We start from the raw sequence: 19,343 nt of genomic DNA, 5'->3' as shown, positions 1-19,343 counted from the left end.
ACTCTTGCCTCTGCCTTTGCTTGTAATTTTGCTTCCTTCTCCTCACGTAACAGTCGGGCGTCTGATGCATATAACTGCCCCCCCTTCTGTAGCGATTTCCGTGCCCTTGCCTTTGCTGTTTTCTGCTCTGCTGACCGTAAGGTAACAATGTCAAGCTCGGTCTTATAGAGCTCAGCCCGATGTAAACCAACTGTAGTTCCACGTGCAAATGATTGAAACCCTTCTCTTGACGGTGATGAGAAAGCTGCCTCTACTCTCTTCTGCCAATATTTAACTGCCTGTATAGTTTGCACACTAGTTTTTGGAGTTGAGATAAGGTCATACAAAGCAAATGGCTCATAGTCTGGTGTTTGATTCCGGGTCTCTTGTATTTTATCAATTACTAGTGGAGGATTATATGGATATAGTCCTGCATTTCTCCAACCTGATTGAATTGTCCGGACAGTTAAGGATTGCCGTCGGATTTGTGGAAGGTCAGAAAGGAACGTACGTAGCTTATACTCATAGTCATAGCTACGTACTGCTTGATCAAGTGCCTTTTGATGGAAGTGTTTGCACTGCTTAAAAACTGCTACATCACAGCAAATAACAATGTTATGCTCTTCTGCTAATGTGAGAAAGCGCTCCGTTTTATGAGAGTCATGGCCGTCGAGTAATAGGAGGCGGGTGTCGTCTGGTGCCATATGCTCTGCAGATAGTTGAATAAAATGCATGAGGTATTGAATTGCAATGTCGTCGTTTGAATACCCACTCTCATTAACGATAACAAGAGCATTTGGCTCAAGGTTATCATTATACCATGAGTCCATATGAAGTTTCCCCGGAATGATAATGGCTTCTGCAATTGCTGTACCACTTGCATTTACTCCCTCAATCACAGTAACAGAGAGCCGATTCTCAGGATTATCAACAGTCCATTGCTTTACGCCAATCGGCACAATAACAGCTGTAGATTTATAACATCCAATCATGTAGCCAGTCTTGTCAACATTCCATAAGTTATATGGCTTAATGTTGTGTTTTGTAATAAGTGCGTTATATGTAAGGAAAAATTCCTCAAACACCTCTTTCTTTTGTGCCTGCTTTCTATGCGTATTTAAAGTCTTCGTATGAATCGAGTGGAATTCAGGGTGTGCCTTAAGGAAGCGTTGTAACCACCGTTGCGATGGGATCGTACGATCGGGTCGCAAGTCTGCAACAGCCCGTAAAACCATTGATCGGTTTGCAGGGACCCCACGCTTAAGATGGTCATATATAAATTGACAAACTGCAGTATCTTGTTCTTGAGATAAAACTTGGTTTTGACCCCCGCGGGGAAGGAGAGGGGTAGTAATGTGTCGTCGGAGTGTCTCACGGTTGACATTAAACTTGCGGGCAACCCAAGTAATTGTATAAGTATCTGGTTGTTTCAAGTAGAATTGCCGGGCCTCAATAAGACGGTCAGCTCGACTTGGATCGCTATTCAAAGGCATCGTAGAGGGTTGTTGTTACGACAAATATTATTATTTCATCTATGTATCAAAGTGGCGGTGTACATGCACATATCGCTGTCGCGTGCACAGATCGCTGTCGCCACCTACGAGCGAAGCGAGTGGGTGGAACACCGAGTAATTCAACATCAAAATGCTTGTCCCCTGTTGACCTCCGTGGCCACGCGTCAATGTTTTCCAGATATGCCACTAGATGCGCTCTGCTAGCACTTTGCCTGCCCTAGGGCCTTCTTATCTGTCCCATCACCCGCTGCCACGGTTCGAGTAACCTAAATCCTGTACTGTATTGTACTGTACCTTCGTTTGTCGGCGTTTGGAGCGACGCACGTGATTTGAGATGGGCTTCTTCAAGCAGGTCCGCACCCTGGCGGCGAAGAATCTGTTGATTGCTGTCAGGAGGCATCCCCTGCCGACGTCCATCCGGACGTTCATCCTACCGGTGGCTTTTATGATATTCCTGACTTATTCGCGCTTCCTATTCGCCCAGCCAAACATCTTTGGCATTGGACCTCCCCGCCCCATACGCTCCCTGGAAGATGGCATGGCAGCTGCGACGAATGGGAGGGATAAGGTGATATTCATCGATAATGGGTACAAAGGCGGCGACATTGATCGAGTCATTGATGCCGTCTCGGCTCCTATCCTTGCGGCGGGGAAAAATGTCACTCGCCTCCCTGATGGAACGGATTTGGCCAAGATATGCCGAACGAGCTTCAGGGGCATTACTAAGTGCTATGGAGCCGTTGAGTTTGCCTCGTCGCCATCAGAGGGCCCGTATGGGCGCTGGAACTACTCCCTGCGGTTCGACGGCGCCTTTGGCAGTATTGTCAACATGGAGCGCGGCGACAATGATCACCAGATTTATGCGCTGCCTCTGCAACGGGCAGTCGACTCAGCTATTGCAAGCGTGAACACGACTATTGACCACTCAAAGCTACCCAAGACTGTCATGGAGTACCCCTACACGACTATCACAGAAGAGGAGCGCCGGAAACTGCTCCGGACGAAGTTCCAACGGACTATCATTACCGCTCTTGGGATCGCATTTCTCCTGGCCATGGTTGGAGTTGTCTATCACCTCAGCGGCTTCATGGCCACGGAACGAGACATTGGTATGTCCCAACTGATCGAAGCTATGATGCCGAACGACAAGCGCTGGCAGCCCCAGATTGCCCGGCTGTTGTCCTACCATTTATCCTTCACCATCATGTATTTCCCTGGCTGGTTTGTTATGGGAGTTGTCCTCAGCTTTGGCTTGTTTACCGCCACCTCTGCGGAGATCACAATTTTATACCATATCCTCCTGGGACTTTCGCTTACATCGTGGTCATACATGGGCGGGGCTTTCTTCAAAAGAGCTCAACTCAGTGGAATCACCATCACCATCATCACTCTGGTGCTCGGTATTATAGCCCAGGCCTTTGGATCAAAGACGGGCAGCGGAGGGTTGGTAATGGTGCTAAGCGCTCTCTTTGCCCCCTGCAACTACGTCTGGTTCATGATGTATATCGCCCGCTTCGAAGAGCACGAAATTGCAGCGAATCTGAACCAGAATGCGCCTGATCTGTGGAAAACAAGGGGTACATGGTTCTTTGTCTTTCTGTTCGTACAGATATTTGCGTACGCTGCTATTGGTGTGTTTGTGGAGCGATGGCTACATTGCACTCAATCTAAGGGGCGCACTACCGTCAAGGAGAACATGGGGACCGGGCCCGCACAGCACACTGTGGAGCTATCAGGATTCACTAAGGAATATCCCGCGAAGTTTATGAGGCGGATGTTCCGTCGCTCTAAAGCTACTACGGTTACTGCGGTCAACGGGCTGAGTCTGTCTGCTTCAAAGGGCGAGATTATGGTATTGCTTGGCGCGAACGGTTCTGGGAAGAGTACAACCTTGGACGCTATTGCTGGCATGAACCCAGTGACAAGCGGGACAATCACTGTCAATGGAACTGGTGGCATTGGAATATGTCCTCAGAAGAACGTTCTTTGGCCTGAGTTAACCGCGAGAGAGCATATACGCATCTTCAGCAACCTCAAATCAACCGGAGCTTCCCCCACCAAAGAAGAAAACGCAGAACTGATCCGAAGTGTTGACCTGGACCGGAAGATAGACGACAAATCCCATACTCTGAGCGGTGGTCAGAAGCGAAAATTGCAGCTCGGTGTGATGTTGACGGGAGGGAGCGCGGTGTGCTGCGTGGACGAAGTTTCCAGCGGCTTGGATCCGCTCAGTCGAAGGAAGATCTGGGATATCCTGCTTGCGGAGCGTGGAGCATGCACCATTATCTTGACAACGCATTTCTTGGATGAAGCTGATTTACTAGCGGACCGTATTGCAATTCTTTCCAAGGGAACGCTTCGTGCCGAAGGGTCATCTGTCGAACTCAAGAACAAGCTCGGCGGCGGTTATCATGTTCACCTCCATACCACGTCGGTCGATAGAGAAGTCCCTGCTATTGACGGGATAACTGCAGTTAAACAGTTCGATCAGATTACATACAAGGCGGCCACCTCGAGCCAGGCAGCCCTTATCGTCAAGACGCTCGAGAGCCACGGTATCGAGGATTACGAGCTTTCAGGTCCAACTATCGAAGACGTCTTTTTGCAGCTAGCAGACGAGATCCGCCACGAATCGGAGACAAGCGCTGGAGCTGCACCCCCGGCCACTGCTGCAACTGGTGCAAGTGATGCCCGCCTTGTGGGTGATGGAAACGAACCCGTACTTGCGACGCCATCAAGTGATAACCAAACTCTTGATCTGATGCAAGGGCGGCCAATAGGGCTTGTGAGGCAAGTTTGGGTCATGTTCCGTAAGCGCCTGACACTCATCCGCCGCAACTTCCTGCCTCCCCTGGCAGTCTTCTTCATTCCAATTATCTGTGCAAGCTTGGTTACTCGGCTCGTCAGGGACCAAAAAACACCCACTTGCTCTCCTGTCACCGCGAAAGACGCAAAGTTCGAAACTATTTCGAACCAGTATGTCTACGACCTCATCGTCGGCCCGTCGAGCAAAATTGCCGCGATAAGTTCCGCTGGATTCTTTGCAAAGCTATTCCAGGGGCTTCCTGAGGCTAGTCTCATTGCCGATTATATCACGGATGACAACTTGCACATCATGCCCACCTACTCCGATTTTAACAAGTACATTGATGTGAACCATATGAACGTCACGCCAGGAGGCTTCTGGCTGGGCAACGCCGACTCGGCTCCCACTGTAACATACCAAGCATCTCACTATTTATATAGCGCCATTTTCGCACAGAACATCTTGGGCTCGCTGATCAGCAATATCACGGTCACAACGCAGTTCAGGGACTTTGAGAGCCCATGGCAGCCTGGCACTGGTAATTCGCTACAGCTGGTCGTGTACTTCGGGCTCGTCTGTGCTGCAGTCCCGGCTTTCTTCTCTCTATATCCTACTCTGGAGCGTCTGAGACACGTCAGGGGTCTGGAGTACTCGAATGGAGTTCGCCCCGCACCGCTGTGGTTTGCATACCTCATCTTTGACTGGGTTGTTTTCCTCGTGTCCTTGTTGATTGTCACCGTTATCTTTGCTGCCCTAAGCAAGGTCTGGTACCACATCCCATACCTGTTCGTCGTCCTCCTATTTTACTCCCTGGCATCCATTCAGATGGCGTACATTGTTTCGCTATATGCCAGGGGTCAACTTGCTGCATTTGCCATTGCTGCAGGCAGCCAAGCCATATTTTTCCTACTGTATCTGATCGCGTTTATGTCTGTCAACACCTTCTTGCCTGTGGACAAGGTTGATAAAGCTGCCCTTGTCGTCCACTACACGATATCGCTTATCACACCGATGGGGAGTCTTGTGAGAGCGCTGTTTGTGTCGATAAATCTCTTCCAGACGACTTGCGTTGGGTTTAACCTCTCGCCAAACCCGGGGAGCATGAACATGTATGGTGCGCCGATCCTATACCTTGCAGTGCAATCTGTCGTATTCTTCCTGTTCCTGCTATGGCATGACAGCGATTCCGTTGTTTCGCGAATCCGAGGATCGCGGCAAAAGCTCCCAGAATCGGACGAAGTCGAATTGGACGACCACGCAGATAAACTATCTAGAGTTGACACGGGTAATAGTGACGGCCTGCGCGTGCGCCACCTCACTAAGTCTTTCAAAAAATTCACAGCCGTCGAGAACCTGTCATTCGCTGTCGAAAGGGGCGAAGTATTTGCGCTCCTCGGGCCGAACGGCGCAGGAAAATCAACGGCCATCTCCCTCATCCGCGGCGATATCCGGCCTTCCAAGAATGGCGGCAACATCTACGTCGACGACATCCTCATCAGCAAACACCGCGCTAAAGCCCGCCTCCACCTCGGCGTCTGCCCCCAATTCGACGCGATCGACCAGCTCACCGTAGCCGAACACCTCCGCTTCTACGCGCGCGTCCGCGGCGTCCCAGACATCGAACAAAATGTCGCCGCCATCACCACCGCTGTCGGTCTTGATGCCTTCTCCCACCGCATGGCCGCCAAGCTCTCCGGCGGCAACAAACGCAAGCTCTCTCTCGGCATAGCCCTCATGGGTAACCCCTCTGTCCTCCTCCTCGACGAGCCTAGCTCGGGTATGGACGCTGCCGCGAAGCGTATCATGTGGCGCACCCTTGCCAATGTGTCGGCAGGCCGCGCTATCCTGCTTACGACGCATAGTATGGAGGAGGCGGGTGCGCTGGCGTCTCGCGCGGGTATCATGGCGAAACGCATGCTTGCTCTTGGTACGACGGATCATCTGCGCCGCGCACACGGTGACGCATATCACGTCCATCTCGTCACCACGACGGCACCACACACGAGCCCAAGGGAAATGGCCGAGCTGCGTGACTGGGTCGTCAATGAATTCCCCGGCGCCAGCATCGAGGAGAAGACCTACCACGGACAATTGCGTTTCTCTGTGCCAACAGCATCCTTAACATCCGATGCCGCATCCGGCGTTACCGATGAGATTGAAGGCGGGGGCGAGCCGATAGGGAAGAAGGCCAGCGGAATCGGAGCGCTGATTATGGCGTTAGAGGAGCGGAAGGCAGAGTTGGGACTGGAGTATTACTCGGTTAGTCCGACGACGCTGGATCAGGTGTTTTTGGCGATTGTGACGAAGAATAATGTCGAGGAGGAGAATTATGCAGCGCCGAAGAGCTGGCTAGGGATTTGGAAGATACCCTGGGGAAAGAGGAGAGCTGTTGCGGATAGTCCTGTAAAATAGGGGATGCGTAGGTGGATAGAGAGGGGGTGGGAGATATTACGCATCGGACGTAAACAGATGTTTCATAGGGAATTCAAACGGTATAATCAGTATGAATTGCTTGTTATGTCCGCACGGATAACACTTATACGATGCCGCCGGAATTAAAAGTCGGTTATTTCGAAGCTGCCGAGTCGGCCATCGACGGCCTCGATCCCAACCCCGAATCCCTAAAACTCCAAGCAGAAGTCTTCTACAACCTCGCACGGTATGATGAGTGCATAGAATGCCTGGGAAAACTCCCCAAGCCAGATTCCGCTCTGCTCGAGAAAGCCAAAACACGTCTCGTGGAGCAACAGACTGGGGCCTACGACTTCCGGAGCATCTTCGCCGAGCTCCCAACCCTCAACCCTCCAACTGTCAATCGAGCAACCTACATCGGGCCTGTTGATATTAGAGTCTCGCCAGGGAAAGGACGTGGTCTATTCACGACTCGCGCTGTCGAGGCTGGGAACTCCTCATGTGCGAGAAGGCGTTCGCATATAGCTTCTTCAACCAGTCCGCGCCGGCAGAGATGCACAAGACCAAACTCTACATGGTCTTCAACACCGAGGAGGAAAGCATCATCTTCGGGACCTTAGGCACGCTAATCACAGAAGCCGTGCAAAAAGTGGCCCGGAATCCGTCACTGCATGACTTCGTCTCTAGCCAACGGGAGCTACAAAGCTCCCGCCTTAAACAAAATCGACGGTCACCCCGTTATCGACACATTCCTTATTGAGCGCATAATATCCCACGACTGCTTCGACTTCCCCCCAACCTCGCTCATGGCCCACGTCACCCCCGGCTAGCCCAAACGCGCCTACTCCTCCGGACTCTGGCCCCTCTGCGCAACACTAAACCACTCCTGCCTCCCCACCGCACGCCGCACCTTCATCGGCGACCTGCAAGTCGTGTGCGACACCCGCGATCTCCCCGCAGACACCGAGCTCGTCTGGGCGTATAACGAGGTCTCTGAGGACCCGGCACAGACGCGTAGCGCGCTCGCGAACTGGGGGTTCGTGTGTAGCTGTAGTCTTTGTGCCGAAGTGGTGCGGACACCGGAGAAGGTGAAGGAGGTGGTTGAACTGTGGGGGATCGCAGGGTCGATAAGAGAAGGGTGGTCAGGGGTGGGGAATATTCTGTAGTCGAAATGGAATTTGTTTTACATTTATCCCAGACGCAGCCGTAAAGTGTTTGCTTGCTTGTTTTTCTTAGTTCTCGTCATCTCCATCACAGGTGCAGCTCGTTGGCTCCAGCGAGAGCCTAAGGCCTCAGTTTCAGAGAATTTGCACGCGGAGGTGAGGGTCTATTGCTAAAAGGGGAAACAGGGGGGGATTTCGTGTCGAGCAGCGTTCGCTTGCCGCCTCCGCCCCTTTATTTTCGCCTTATCCCCTTCCACACCCCCCCTTTATCTCCAGGCATAAAATATGACCCAGCCGAAAGGTTATAAAGTCGCCGAACCCCCATACTTCCAAACAAAGGAGTGTTTGGCGCAGTTGTATAAGCCTATTTGTAAACTTTCCACATAAACCTGGGTCTAGCACGTCCAGTGGGATACAAATCACCAACCGGTTCGAGTCCGGTACATTCCATTATTTTTTGCTTTTTTTTCACCTTTTATTCAGTTGATTGAATGATACTATCCCCAATGATTGATATTCGGCCGACAGCTCCCGCAACCATGCCCCTCCCAACTCCTTTTTTTGCCACTATCCTTATTCTTCTAAAGGTAAACATGTACAGTAATATAGTATTTTACAAAGTCTAAATACCAGTTATGATGATTATAATTCATTTTCATGCCACATAGAGAAGACGTTCCCTAAACATCCATCTAGGGTGCGTCATAGGGAACCTAGACCACCGGGAACTTTGACGGTGGAGTTGAACCACCATTCGGCCACTCTTCTTGTGTTCGGGGGGGGTGTATCATTGTATGCCTTGAGGGCAGAAATGAATCACCATTTCTATTTCAGTCATATAGGAACTTTGGTACTTAGTTGGTAGTCTCTATGATAGTGTCGTCCTAATGTGCAAGGTAGAGAGGGCCGCGGATGATTCTAATTGCTCAGAGGTCTTCCCCCTATAGGTCTTTGAAGATGTTACGGTTATAGGTGTGGTTACTATAGGTCTCCTTAGTGCTAAGTATTCACTCAGTGAGGATGTGATCCTTGAGCATATCCCGGAAGATAGATCTTGTAGTATTTAGGGCCTAGGTCTAGGTCAGTGTAGCAAAGGAGTGGGTAAGTAGGCTTTCCATAAGTACTAGGCCGTAGTTCGGAAGATGGTCAATTTAGGTGGTAGAAAGGGGGACGGACTAAGGGAATCCTAGACTGTCTTTACATCCTGCCATACTTCAGTCATAACGTCATAGGAGACCCATATGTGGTCTGTAGTGAAGTCGCATTGGTGTATTAGGCAGAGTTGCTGCTCTTCTAGTATCCATGTGAGCGTTTTCCCTGTTACAATAGTGGCATGGAGGAGCCTCTAGAGAGGTCTCCTACTTTATTATAGCTGTATTTGTCTCTAGCTATGCGCCATAGAGAGGATGGGGTTTTAGTAATGCTAGTGACCGCTTTAAACGCTACGAGGGACCTGCAGTTTTATATGTGTAGTCTGTATTGGCTAGTCTTCACAGACGTAGGATTTTGTAGGCTTGTGTGAAGGATAGTTTCCATAGGGGTATCTTCTTCTTGTGCCATTTTATGAGGAATTCATCTCGTAGGGGGTGACACCTCTCATACGATGAGAACTCTCAGTTTTCTTAGAGCAGTTACTTCCATTGTTGGGGTATTTTATCCATTAGACATATGATGGCTCGTCGGGCTTCGTTGGTCTTTTGAGAGGTAAGTCCTGTAGGCGGAATAGGTCTCTCAATATCTAGGTCCTAGATGTCTCCTAGTTTCCGTGCCCCTGATTTCCATAGTAGTTGCCAGATTCCAGACCCCCATCTTCATGCTCTAGATCCTCCTCTCACTCCGATTTGGATATGATACCATATAGAAGTAGTGAGGATCTCCTGTAGCGAGGTAGGCTCTTGGATTGTGACGACACCATTGCTGGTGTTCTTGTTGTACATTTTCCGCCATCATATCCATATATTGTTAAGCTCCTCCGGAACTTTATGAGAAGCTGCATAGCTAGGGGCAGCTAATGGCTGTAGTGATGAGGGAGCTAGCGTTAGAGCTTTGTATAATGACTTCGCGTGCAAGTTGTACCCATGGTAGGTCGGGTCTCTAGAGGCATCTTGCGACCATCGCTAGGGCGTTTGCATTAAGTATGCTTTCTAGATCGATGGCTCCTAGTCCCCCTTGTTCTGGGGGTGCGCAGGCTTCTAGATTGCTTATTGTTCTGTTTAAATGGTCGTCCTATATGAGTCTGTAGTATTCCTTCTCTAGGTGTGAGAAAGCATAATGCATATCGAGGGAGGGACATCATAAGGGAGTTTGTGATGAGCACTCTCCCTTTGATTAAGAGGTAGTACCAGGGCCATTAGGCAGCGGTTTTCTTGAATTTTTAGAGGAGGGTGTCCTAGAAGCTGATGAGCTGCTCTTGGATATCAGTTTCAACTAGTATTCCTAAGTATAGGTACGGATTGTTAGGCGTAACCTCCTAGACGTGTGGGACCTATATCAGGACAGTTGCTGATTCGTAGTATGAAGGACTTTGCCTAATTGATGTTAGAGCCAGAGGCAGCAGAGTAATCGCAGAGAATCTACGAGGTCAGATCTGCTTCGGCTTAGGTACGTATGATAATTGCCATGTTACATATATCATGGATTTGATAATATCGTGTCTGATTCTAGCACCTATAATGCCGTCTTCCTGCTTGAGGCGTTGTGCAAGGGATTTAATGACTGATATGAATAGAGGGCAGCTAACAGGGTCTCCTTGCTGCACTCTGCATCGTATGGGTATGAGGGGTCCATAATGGCTGTTAATGAAGACTTTGACCATGGCCTCTTAGTAGAGGAGCTTGAGCCAGTCAATGAATTCTTGTGGGATTCCTAGTCTGGCTAGGATGAGCCACATGAACGCATGGCTAACTCTATCCAAGACTTTTTCTTAGTCTGGGAAGAGTATCACTATACCATCATGTTAGGGTTGCTTGTGCCTCCTAATGAGGTATTGTATCATTCTCACGCTGTCATCAATGAGCCGTCCTAGAAGGAAGGCTGTCTGATGGATTCTAAGTGTTGTGTTAAGTCCTTTAGTGGGTCATTTTATGAGAATATGTGTGAAGAGCTTATAGTCCACGTTCATAAGGGTGAGCAGGCAGTAGTTTTTCAAATCGTTCTGTTCTCCTTTGTCCTTGTAGAGTAGAGTAAGAATACCATCCGTCTAGTGTTAGGGGAGGATCTTAGTTCCTAGATCTCGTTGAACAGTTCAAGAAGTTTGGTCTTGATGAGGGGAGGAGAATGTAAGGATGCCTTCTCATCTCTCATTCTAGGGAGTAGACTCTGGGTAGCTGCGGGGTTACGTGTGATCATTTGGGTGGGCTAACCGAGTCGGAACCGAGTCGGATGGGTTTCGGGTACTTGAGACAATCGACTCACGGGGTTCCCCCATCATCTTTTTTGTATCCTTCATAGTAGACCTATAGGATAGCATCCGTTTAGCATCCGACTCACACTCTCATATGCTATTACTGTGAGCTGGGTGCCCTGTGTCCTTACAATAAGACATGATATTTGAAATAACGTGCATGTATAACGAAAGTGCCAAACAAGCGAAAGTGCCAAAATCATGCAGTGACCAACCCCCCCAACTAAATGTTAAATTCCTCCACAACAAAACATGCGCCATAAAAATGATGAAAGCAAATTAGTGCTAGCTATCCAAGCTATGCAAAGTGACCCAAATTTGCGCCTTCGAGTTGCAGCTAGGATCTATTCCGTAGACCACCGCAAGCTACGTCACCGTTTACAAGGCATACCTTCACGATGCGATATCCAAGCCAACTTACGGAAATTAAGTAACCTAGAGGAATCAGTTCTTGTTCAGTATATACTTGACTTAGCTGCTAAAGGGTTCCCTCCTCAGTTGTCTATTGTTGAAGATATGGCAAATCAACTACTTGCAACACGCGACACGCCACATATGGTCACGTTGGGCTTCAAACTTTGTTAAGCGCCATGTAGAGCTTCGGACACACTTCGGATACAACTGCAATGAAAATGTGAATGCGATTGGGAGGGAATTCCCATCTCCGTATCATCCTATCGGCCCCACGATTGCTGGCATAATTGATTGCCGTGAAGGTCACGAGAATCCGCTTGATGGCTTTGTCATTGAAGAGGGAGCAATTCCAAAGGCACTGGCTCCATTATTTCAAGTAATGCTTGGGTTGATGCCAGGTACCGCCCACCACGACGTTAGCGTGATTGGTAACGTGAGGAGCAAGCTTGCGAGTATAGGGAGTCATATACTTGGTCCGTATTATCAGAAAGGTAGTGTTGAGAAGCTGGGTGCCCTGTGTCCTTACATTACTGCCATATAATAAGGAGTTGCTCTACCTCTAGCTACTGTCCAACCTGTAGTCATGATCCTGTAGGTTGTACAGCTTTGTCTAGATCTTTGAAATGTGAGCTTAAAGACTTAGAAACTGTCGACTAACTAAGCTTATAGCCATAATTCTAAGAGAACCATTTAATACATTGCTTTTGAGAAGGCTTTAGGTGTTGTTGATGTGCCCACTTACATAGAGCATAGCGTTAATAGTTATTGCAAATCATTTCGTCATTTAGAGGCCTAAATAGAGCAACGTTAGCACAGATAAAACGATATTTAGGAAAGGAAGTAGCGATATTGTGAGTATTAGTATTTATATGGTGGTGACATTAGGGCTAGGAAAAATATTGCAATAATGAAGTTATCGCTTAATCAAGAATCGTTATATCAGTGCTTTATTGTATCTTTTGAACGTGTTGAAATTCTTCCTATAGTATTTTGTATCTAGGAAATTCATACTCTTTCTATAACTACAATGCATCACCTTACTCGCGATGAGCGGTTCTAGTGCTCTGTCCTTCACTTAGGCTGTACAGAGCAGCAGGCACAGTATGCCTGTCATGGGCCTCTAACTCCAAAAAAGAGGTCAGGTATGCCACTTATCCTATCTGACAATCAAGTTGACGAGGTTATTAAGTTTATAAGCTCTTCTTGTCATAATAGGCATAATCGTTGGTTCTCAAACCACCGCCTGGAGGCGGTTGGCGAAAGCGAACTGGGACGCGAAAGCGATTGTGGGACACTTTGGGAGCGGACTCACGACGCGACACGACCGACCATGAACATGACCGACAACGAGCACAACTACAATCACAACTATGCCGGTAGTTGAAGTAAATAAAAATGAAGCTCTTTTAAATGCCATTGAATTTTTAAATAAAAACCCAACAGAGAAGAGTGCTACAGTAGCACGGATGTACAGAGTAAACCCAAGTACGCTCCGGACTATACGACTACGACAACGACACGCATCACCACAACGCACCGCTGTGCCACGCGGAGGCCAGAACAGAGTACTGTCTGATGTACAAGTTACAGCTATACAAAGATACATCCAACGCTCGTACGAAAATGGGTACGGTGCAACTAAGCCTATGGTGTTCAGTGCCATCTGCCAACTACGTGCAGCAGAAACTCCAACACGTGCACCACCATCACAACGGTGGTTCCAGACATGGATTAAGACACAACAACACAACTTCCATACAATAAAAACCCGGCCAATTGAAGCAGCACGGGTTGCATCTCATGAAGTATCAGCTATTAAAGAATGGTTTTATGAATTTAAAGATGTGTGTAATCAACTAGATATTACTGCAGGTGATATCTACAACTTTGATGAAGTTGGATTCCGTGTAGGAATGAGCACCGGTGAACATGTGTTGGTACCATCTGCAGTAAAGGAGGTAAGTTGTTTCTACTTATCTTACTTTATATTATTCTAATATTTATAGCTTTATATACAAGCTCCAGAGAACAGACAAAGTCTTACAGTTATAGAGACAATTTCAGCTGCTGGCATTGCACTTCCACCGTTCCTTATTATACAAGGAAAATTACACATGGAAAGTTGGTACCATGACAATCTACACGGTGATGAGAAAGTTGCAGTATCCGATTCCGGATATACAAACTCTGAGCTTGCAATGGAATATCTACAGCATTTTATTCAACATACACCGTCTATAAGAACGAAATTGTTAATAATGGACTCTCATGTCTCACATGAAGTTCCAGAGTTTATAATACTTGCACATCAACACAATATACACTTACATGTGTTTCCGTCTCATCTTACGCATATTCTACAACCGCTAGATGTTACTGTGTTTGCACAATATAAACATTGGCACCGACGTGCAATTCAACAAGCAATCCGGAATTTTGATACAGATTATAATGTTATATCTTTCTTTAGAGACTTGTCTACTATCCGTAAGCAGACATTTACAAAGGGTAACTGTATCAAGTCTTTTAGAGATGCAGGTATTTGGCCACCTAACTATGAAAAGATTCAAGAGAAGGTTGCTATATATGCAAAACCAGAAGTTTTAGAAACACCACAACGCGCATTTCAAGCAAGTTATGATCTTTCAACATGGAGTCAAACATTTGATAAGATCCTTAGTTCACCGTCACGGCAAAAGTGGGCGTCTTCTTATACTGAAATCCAAACTCAGTTAACAGAGGTTGAGCTGTTCCAGTCAGAGCTTGTACAAATTACTACTATTATGACTGAGCAACGACAGCGGAAGGTTAGAAGTCGGAAATCTATTCAAAAAGGTGGTGCTATTACAGTTGAACATGCACGGCAAAGGATTTATGAGAAGAAGGTAAAGGAGCAACTTTTAGAAGAAGCACGGGAGAAAAGAGAGAGAACACGCATGGTGAACGTTGAGCGTAAGATGCAGCTCCGTGCTGGCATCGATGCACGGAAGGCAGAACGTACACGGAAAAAGGACCTACATGAATTTCAAAAAAGTAACCCAGACACGGAGCCACCAATTGGCTTACGTACAGAAATCATTGACCCGGACGTTACACAGAAGAAACGTGAGGAGGAGGAGGAGGCGGACCGACTGTTAGCCATCGAGGAGAGTGGGTACGTGAACTTTGCAGGCTTGGACTACGACATGATTCACGATGCAAGTGACGGTGGCTGTGATGATCAATCACTGCCTGACAATATTGATCCAAATCTTTTTTAATTATTTAATTCTATAACTTATATATATTTACAGCATTGTTACGTTGTCAGTCGTGTTCATGGTCGGTCGTGTCGCGTCGTGAGTCCGCTCCCAAAGTGTCCCACAATCGCTTTCGCGTCCCAGTTCGCTTTCGCCAACCGCCTCCAGGCGGTGGTTTGAGAACCAACGATTATGCCATATACAAAGGTTATAGAGCTTCTAGAAATTCCATGCTTGCAGCTTGTACTTACCTAGGCTCTCTTAGTAAGAGGATATAATAGAAGTGAGTATTCCCATCTATCTACTACTGTAAATACTAATAAGATCTAGGGATTGCTATGCAAAAGATAATTATTTTAGAGACAAATTGACGAAAGCGACTTAAATAGGCCATTACCTATAGAATGTTACGGCTAAGTGCTAGTGCTATGGCTAGCTTACAGCTGCAACCTCACGTGATGGATAACATTGGATATCATGGATATTATGTTATCCATGTTATCCACGGCGATCCACGGAATGTCATGTGATGGATAACATTGGATATCTTGGATATTATGTTATCCACGGGGATCCACGGAATATCAGGTGATGGATAACATTGGATACCATGTTATCCACGGATATCCCTTTTGGCACGATGCCACTATATAAGTAGATAGTATTTCCTTAGATAGGAGCTTCGTGCTCAACTCAATATAGTATTCTTTACAATACTGTAACGTGTTACTTGGAAAGCCTTTGTGTCTAATCCCCTGCGTCTTCTGTCAAGTCAACATTACGCAAGAAACCTCTGTGTCTTCTATCATTTAGAAGTCAGTGTTACATAGAAGTGTCATACTGACATTCGTTGCACTCAGTTTGCTATCAAACTCAAGAGCAAACTTAGAAATCTCCTCCTCAAACCTACAAGTCACCATACATATCTTGGCTTATCACACCAACAACAGAAGCAATACTACTCAACGATTGCTGCAAACTCTTCTACTACATCTGTTTATGCTACATACATCGCGGCATATCATTTGAACACTCATTGAACAAGTTATTAAGAAAATCTCCTCCTTAAGGGGGTGGGCCAATACTACCACATGGCATATCTCTACCAACTAGAGGCCTAGGAACATGAACGATAGCTCTAGAAGCTTCTACAACCCTCTATGATTCATTACACGTCATCGCTCCTTAGTTACCCACAAGATTGGTTAAGTTATGACATAATTTATCTATAGGTACTCTGACCTTGGACCTCCTTTTCACTTCCTATAGGCTAGGAACCCAAGAGATGGTTCTATGGGATTCTCTTACGTTCACTACATGATTAGCAAGCTAGTTGTGGGTCGCACTTGATTTCTAATACATTTACCAAGCCTGGTTAGTCATGGAAAGTCATGGAAAATGAGAGAACTACACTCCTTTGGCATAAATAGGATTGCCCTTTCCTTAAGAAAGGGCAAGCAGGCAATACAGTAAATCGACTAGCACATACTTCTATGTCTTTTCCAAGCTTCCAAGCATTGATCTTGTTATTCTCTGTTTTTGAAAAGTCAGTGAGGTGCTAACCTCTGACTTACCCCTGAGTTCTCAGACTCAACATTTGTTGCAACTTGTCTAAACCACTTCACCACATCATACACCTGATTGCTGCGTTGTGGAATAGTCTAAGCTACAACCCTTTGGCTCTGTTTCCTAAGACAGTGTGTTGTCTTAGTAAATTCATCCCTTCCTTGGGTGGCTAGATTCTCATATCTGGTGCACCCAACATTACAAGAAGCTAGATACAGAATGACTAAGACAGAATTGTTTGGACTAAGTTAGACGTTAGACATAGGTGATAGATAGGCGTCATGCTTGTACGTAGGTAACCTAGAAAGCAGGGGAAATGTAGGATGATATGTTTGTTATAGACAGAGTACAACAGAGGAAGTGAGAAAACCCCCTATTTACTATGGTATTTACTTATATATCTCTAACGTGGTTTACCACCAAACGGAACATCCCACCAAATGAAACACTTTCCGATAGCATCGCAACCTCAAACCCAATTACTCCACCCTAACACATTAAAATTAACTACACTCAATTGAATTCTCTTCTCCTAATATCTCTTCAACCTCTTGACAGGTTCGTACATTATGCCCAGTCTTGCCGCACCTCCCACAGCGCCGCGAAGTCGATGGACCAGCCTCTACAGCACCCTCCTCATTTGACCTTTTCTGTCGTTTCAACCCTTTATCCTCTTTTTCAGCGATCAGTTTTTGAGCATCTTCTATAGTAAGTGACCCTCCATCTTGGACACGTGTACGCTTGGCTTTCCGACGCTTTGAAAGTGCTGTGTTGGCCTTTCGAAGGGTACGGACCTCCTCTTGTATAAGGGTCATTTGGTGCGCAATGCGGTCTGTACCCTTCACCAGCTGCTTTACAGCTGAAAAAATCGTTGTTGGGGAGCTTCCTTGATGAATTCCAATTCTATTCTGTACAAACTTAGACTGCAAAATTGCATCAGCTGGGGTTTGTGGCGTTTGAGGGACCCAAGGGTCAGCCTCTAGTAGGGGGGATCCAGTTGGTGTTGGCGTCCGTAACTTGATATCAAGCTTTGAGAGAACTGCTTCTGGGTTGTACGGGACTAGGCCAGTACCTCGAAAGCCAGCTAGGATATTTTCAGTTGTCAATGTATGGTCGTGGGCAGCCTTGAATGCAATAAAGAACTCAATCTTAGTGATATGGGTAATAGAGGCCTTAATGAAGACCTCAAGTTCTCGACCATACATTCGCTTTAGTACACTAAAACACCCAACATCAAGAGGCTGGGTAAGATGTGAGGAGTGCGCAGGGAGACAGAGCGTAATAATGTTGTTCTCCTTGCAGTACATATCAAACTGGGCAGATAGGTGGCTCTCATGGCCATCTAGGACAATCATCCGCCAGACCCCTTGTGTTCGTACACGTGTATGCTGATTAAAGTGTTTTATCCAGTCTAGACCTGTATCATTGTCGGTCCAGCCATTTGGTGAGGTCTTGATGGCCCAAGTAGGTGGAAGGCCGCACTCTGTGTACCAAGGCGCAAGGTGATGCTTGCCTTGTACAATCAAGTATGCAGGCACTACAAAGCCGTCTGCACTCACACATTCAATCGCTGTTGCCCATTCCCGATTACCAGACTGAAGCTGCTTTGCTCGGCCTTTTCGATCTGAGCTCGTAACAACCATATTCCCACAGATAACACCCATCATAAAGCCCGTCTCATCAAAGTTGTAGAAGTCAGCATCCTGGATGCTGTACTTCGCCTGCATGTTCTTTACCAGCTCAAACCACTTTCTTATACAATCAGGATCTTCGCAGAGGGCTCGCTGGAGGTCGTACGCACGAGAGAGACGCGTCTTAAGCTTTGGTTCATTGTGTACAAAGCGGTAGGGCCAGTTTTTTCCAACTGGGGGTTCGCGACGCGTCGCACGGAGGAGATTCGCTATATCTCGTACATCCTCAATTCGAGGTGGAAATCCTCGCGAATCTAGGTCAAGTACGTATCGTATGAGCTCCTCTTCCTCAATTGGGGTCAATGGACGTTGTTTGTCGCGTCTACCAGCTCGTGGTTGGCTTCCGTGTATGCGACGGGTAAGTGTTACATGTGGGACCTCATATAGCTGCGCAGCACGTCGGATGGACAGTTTGTGGGGTGATTTGGTAGCTTGAATGGCTAGTAAAACTCAGCCTTCATTAGCTTTCTGAGGCATCTTTTTGTTGTGGTGTGGTGGAGTAATTGGGTTTGAGGTTGCGATGCTATCGGAAAGTGTTTCATTTGGTGCGATGTTCCGTTTGGTGGTAAACCACGTTAGAGGTTGGATGTTCTAGGGCTTTTTCTTAGGTGCTCTTAGGAAGGGTCCTATGCTCTTCTAGGAGAAGGAATTTAGGAAGATTAGAGCTAAGACCTATATGGCTCATACTATCCCTCTGATTCATGGCTACGTATGTATCTAGGCCTTACATTAAGTCACCAAGCAGGTTGCTACGATTAAGGAGTTAAGAAGCTGTGGCATTTACCCTATTAAATGGCCCCTATACTTACCAGATCCCAACCTGAAACCTGATTAAACGGGTATGGCATATTATGAAGAATTATCTACAAGATAATTATCTAGAGCACATGTCCTACGATCAGCTCTGTGTAGCTGTTGCAGACGCATGGAATCAAGTTGGGCACGTAGAGCTTGATGCTCTCATTAACAGTATGCCTACCTATATGGCAGCGTAATTGCTACTTGATATGCACACGGAGTACTAGGCATTTAGTAATGATTTATATAGTCAATTAGGTAGCTATTATACTCTTTATTCTACAGAATTCATCATTCTCAGCCGAGTCATCGCGTCGTATGAGAATCGGTAACTACTTCGGCCAGAATTGCCAAGCCA

At 47.0% G+C, this 19,343-nt stretch overlaps 2 protein-coding genes across 2 annotated transcripts; both read left to right on the top strand.

The window, feature by feature from the left end:
- Positions 1-1,827: 1,827 nt before the first annotated feature.
- VC83_02166 (uncharacterized protein) lies at positions 1,828-6,711 on the top strand (the record flags this gene model as incomplete). Its single annotated transcript, XM_024465834.1, has 1 exon — positions 1,828-6,711. One exon carries the CDS (start codon positions 1,828-1,830, stop codon positions 6,709-6,711), a length of 4,884 nt encoding a protein of 1,627 aa, XP_024326580.1.
- Positions 6,712-6,842: 131 nt separating this feature from the next.
- VC83_02165 (uncharacterized protein) lies at positions 6,843-7,331 on the top strand (the record flags this gene model as incomplete). The annotated part of the gene is made up of 1 exon (XM_024465833.1): positions 6,843-7,331. The coding sequence occupies one exon, from the start codon at positions 6,843-6,845 to the stop codon at positions 7,329-7,331; it is 489 nt and encodes a 162-aa protein (XP_024326579.1).
- Between the last annotated feature and the right edge of the window lie 12,012 nt (positions 7,332-19,343).

The sequence above is a fragment of the Pseudogymnoascus destructans genome (genome assembly GCF_001641265.1).
Source record: "Pseudogymnoascus destructans isolate 20631-21 unplaced genomic scaffold scaffold_4, whole genome shotgun sequence".
Taxonomy (NCBI): Eukaryota; Fungi; Ascomycota; class Leotiomycetes; order Thelebolales; family Thelebolaceae; genus Pseudogymnoascus; species Pseudogymnoascus destructans.
This window is presented reverse-complemented; position numbering and strand designations above follow the sequence as displayed.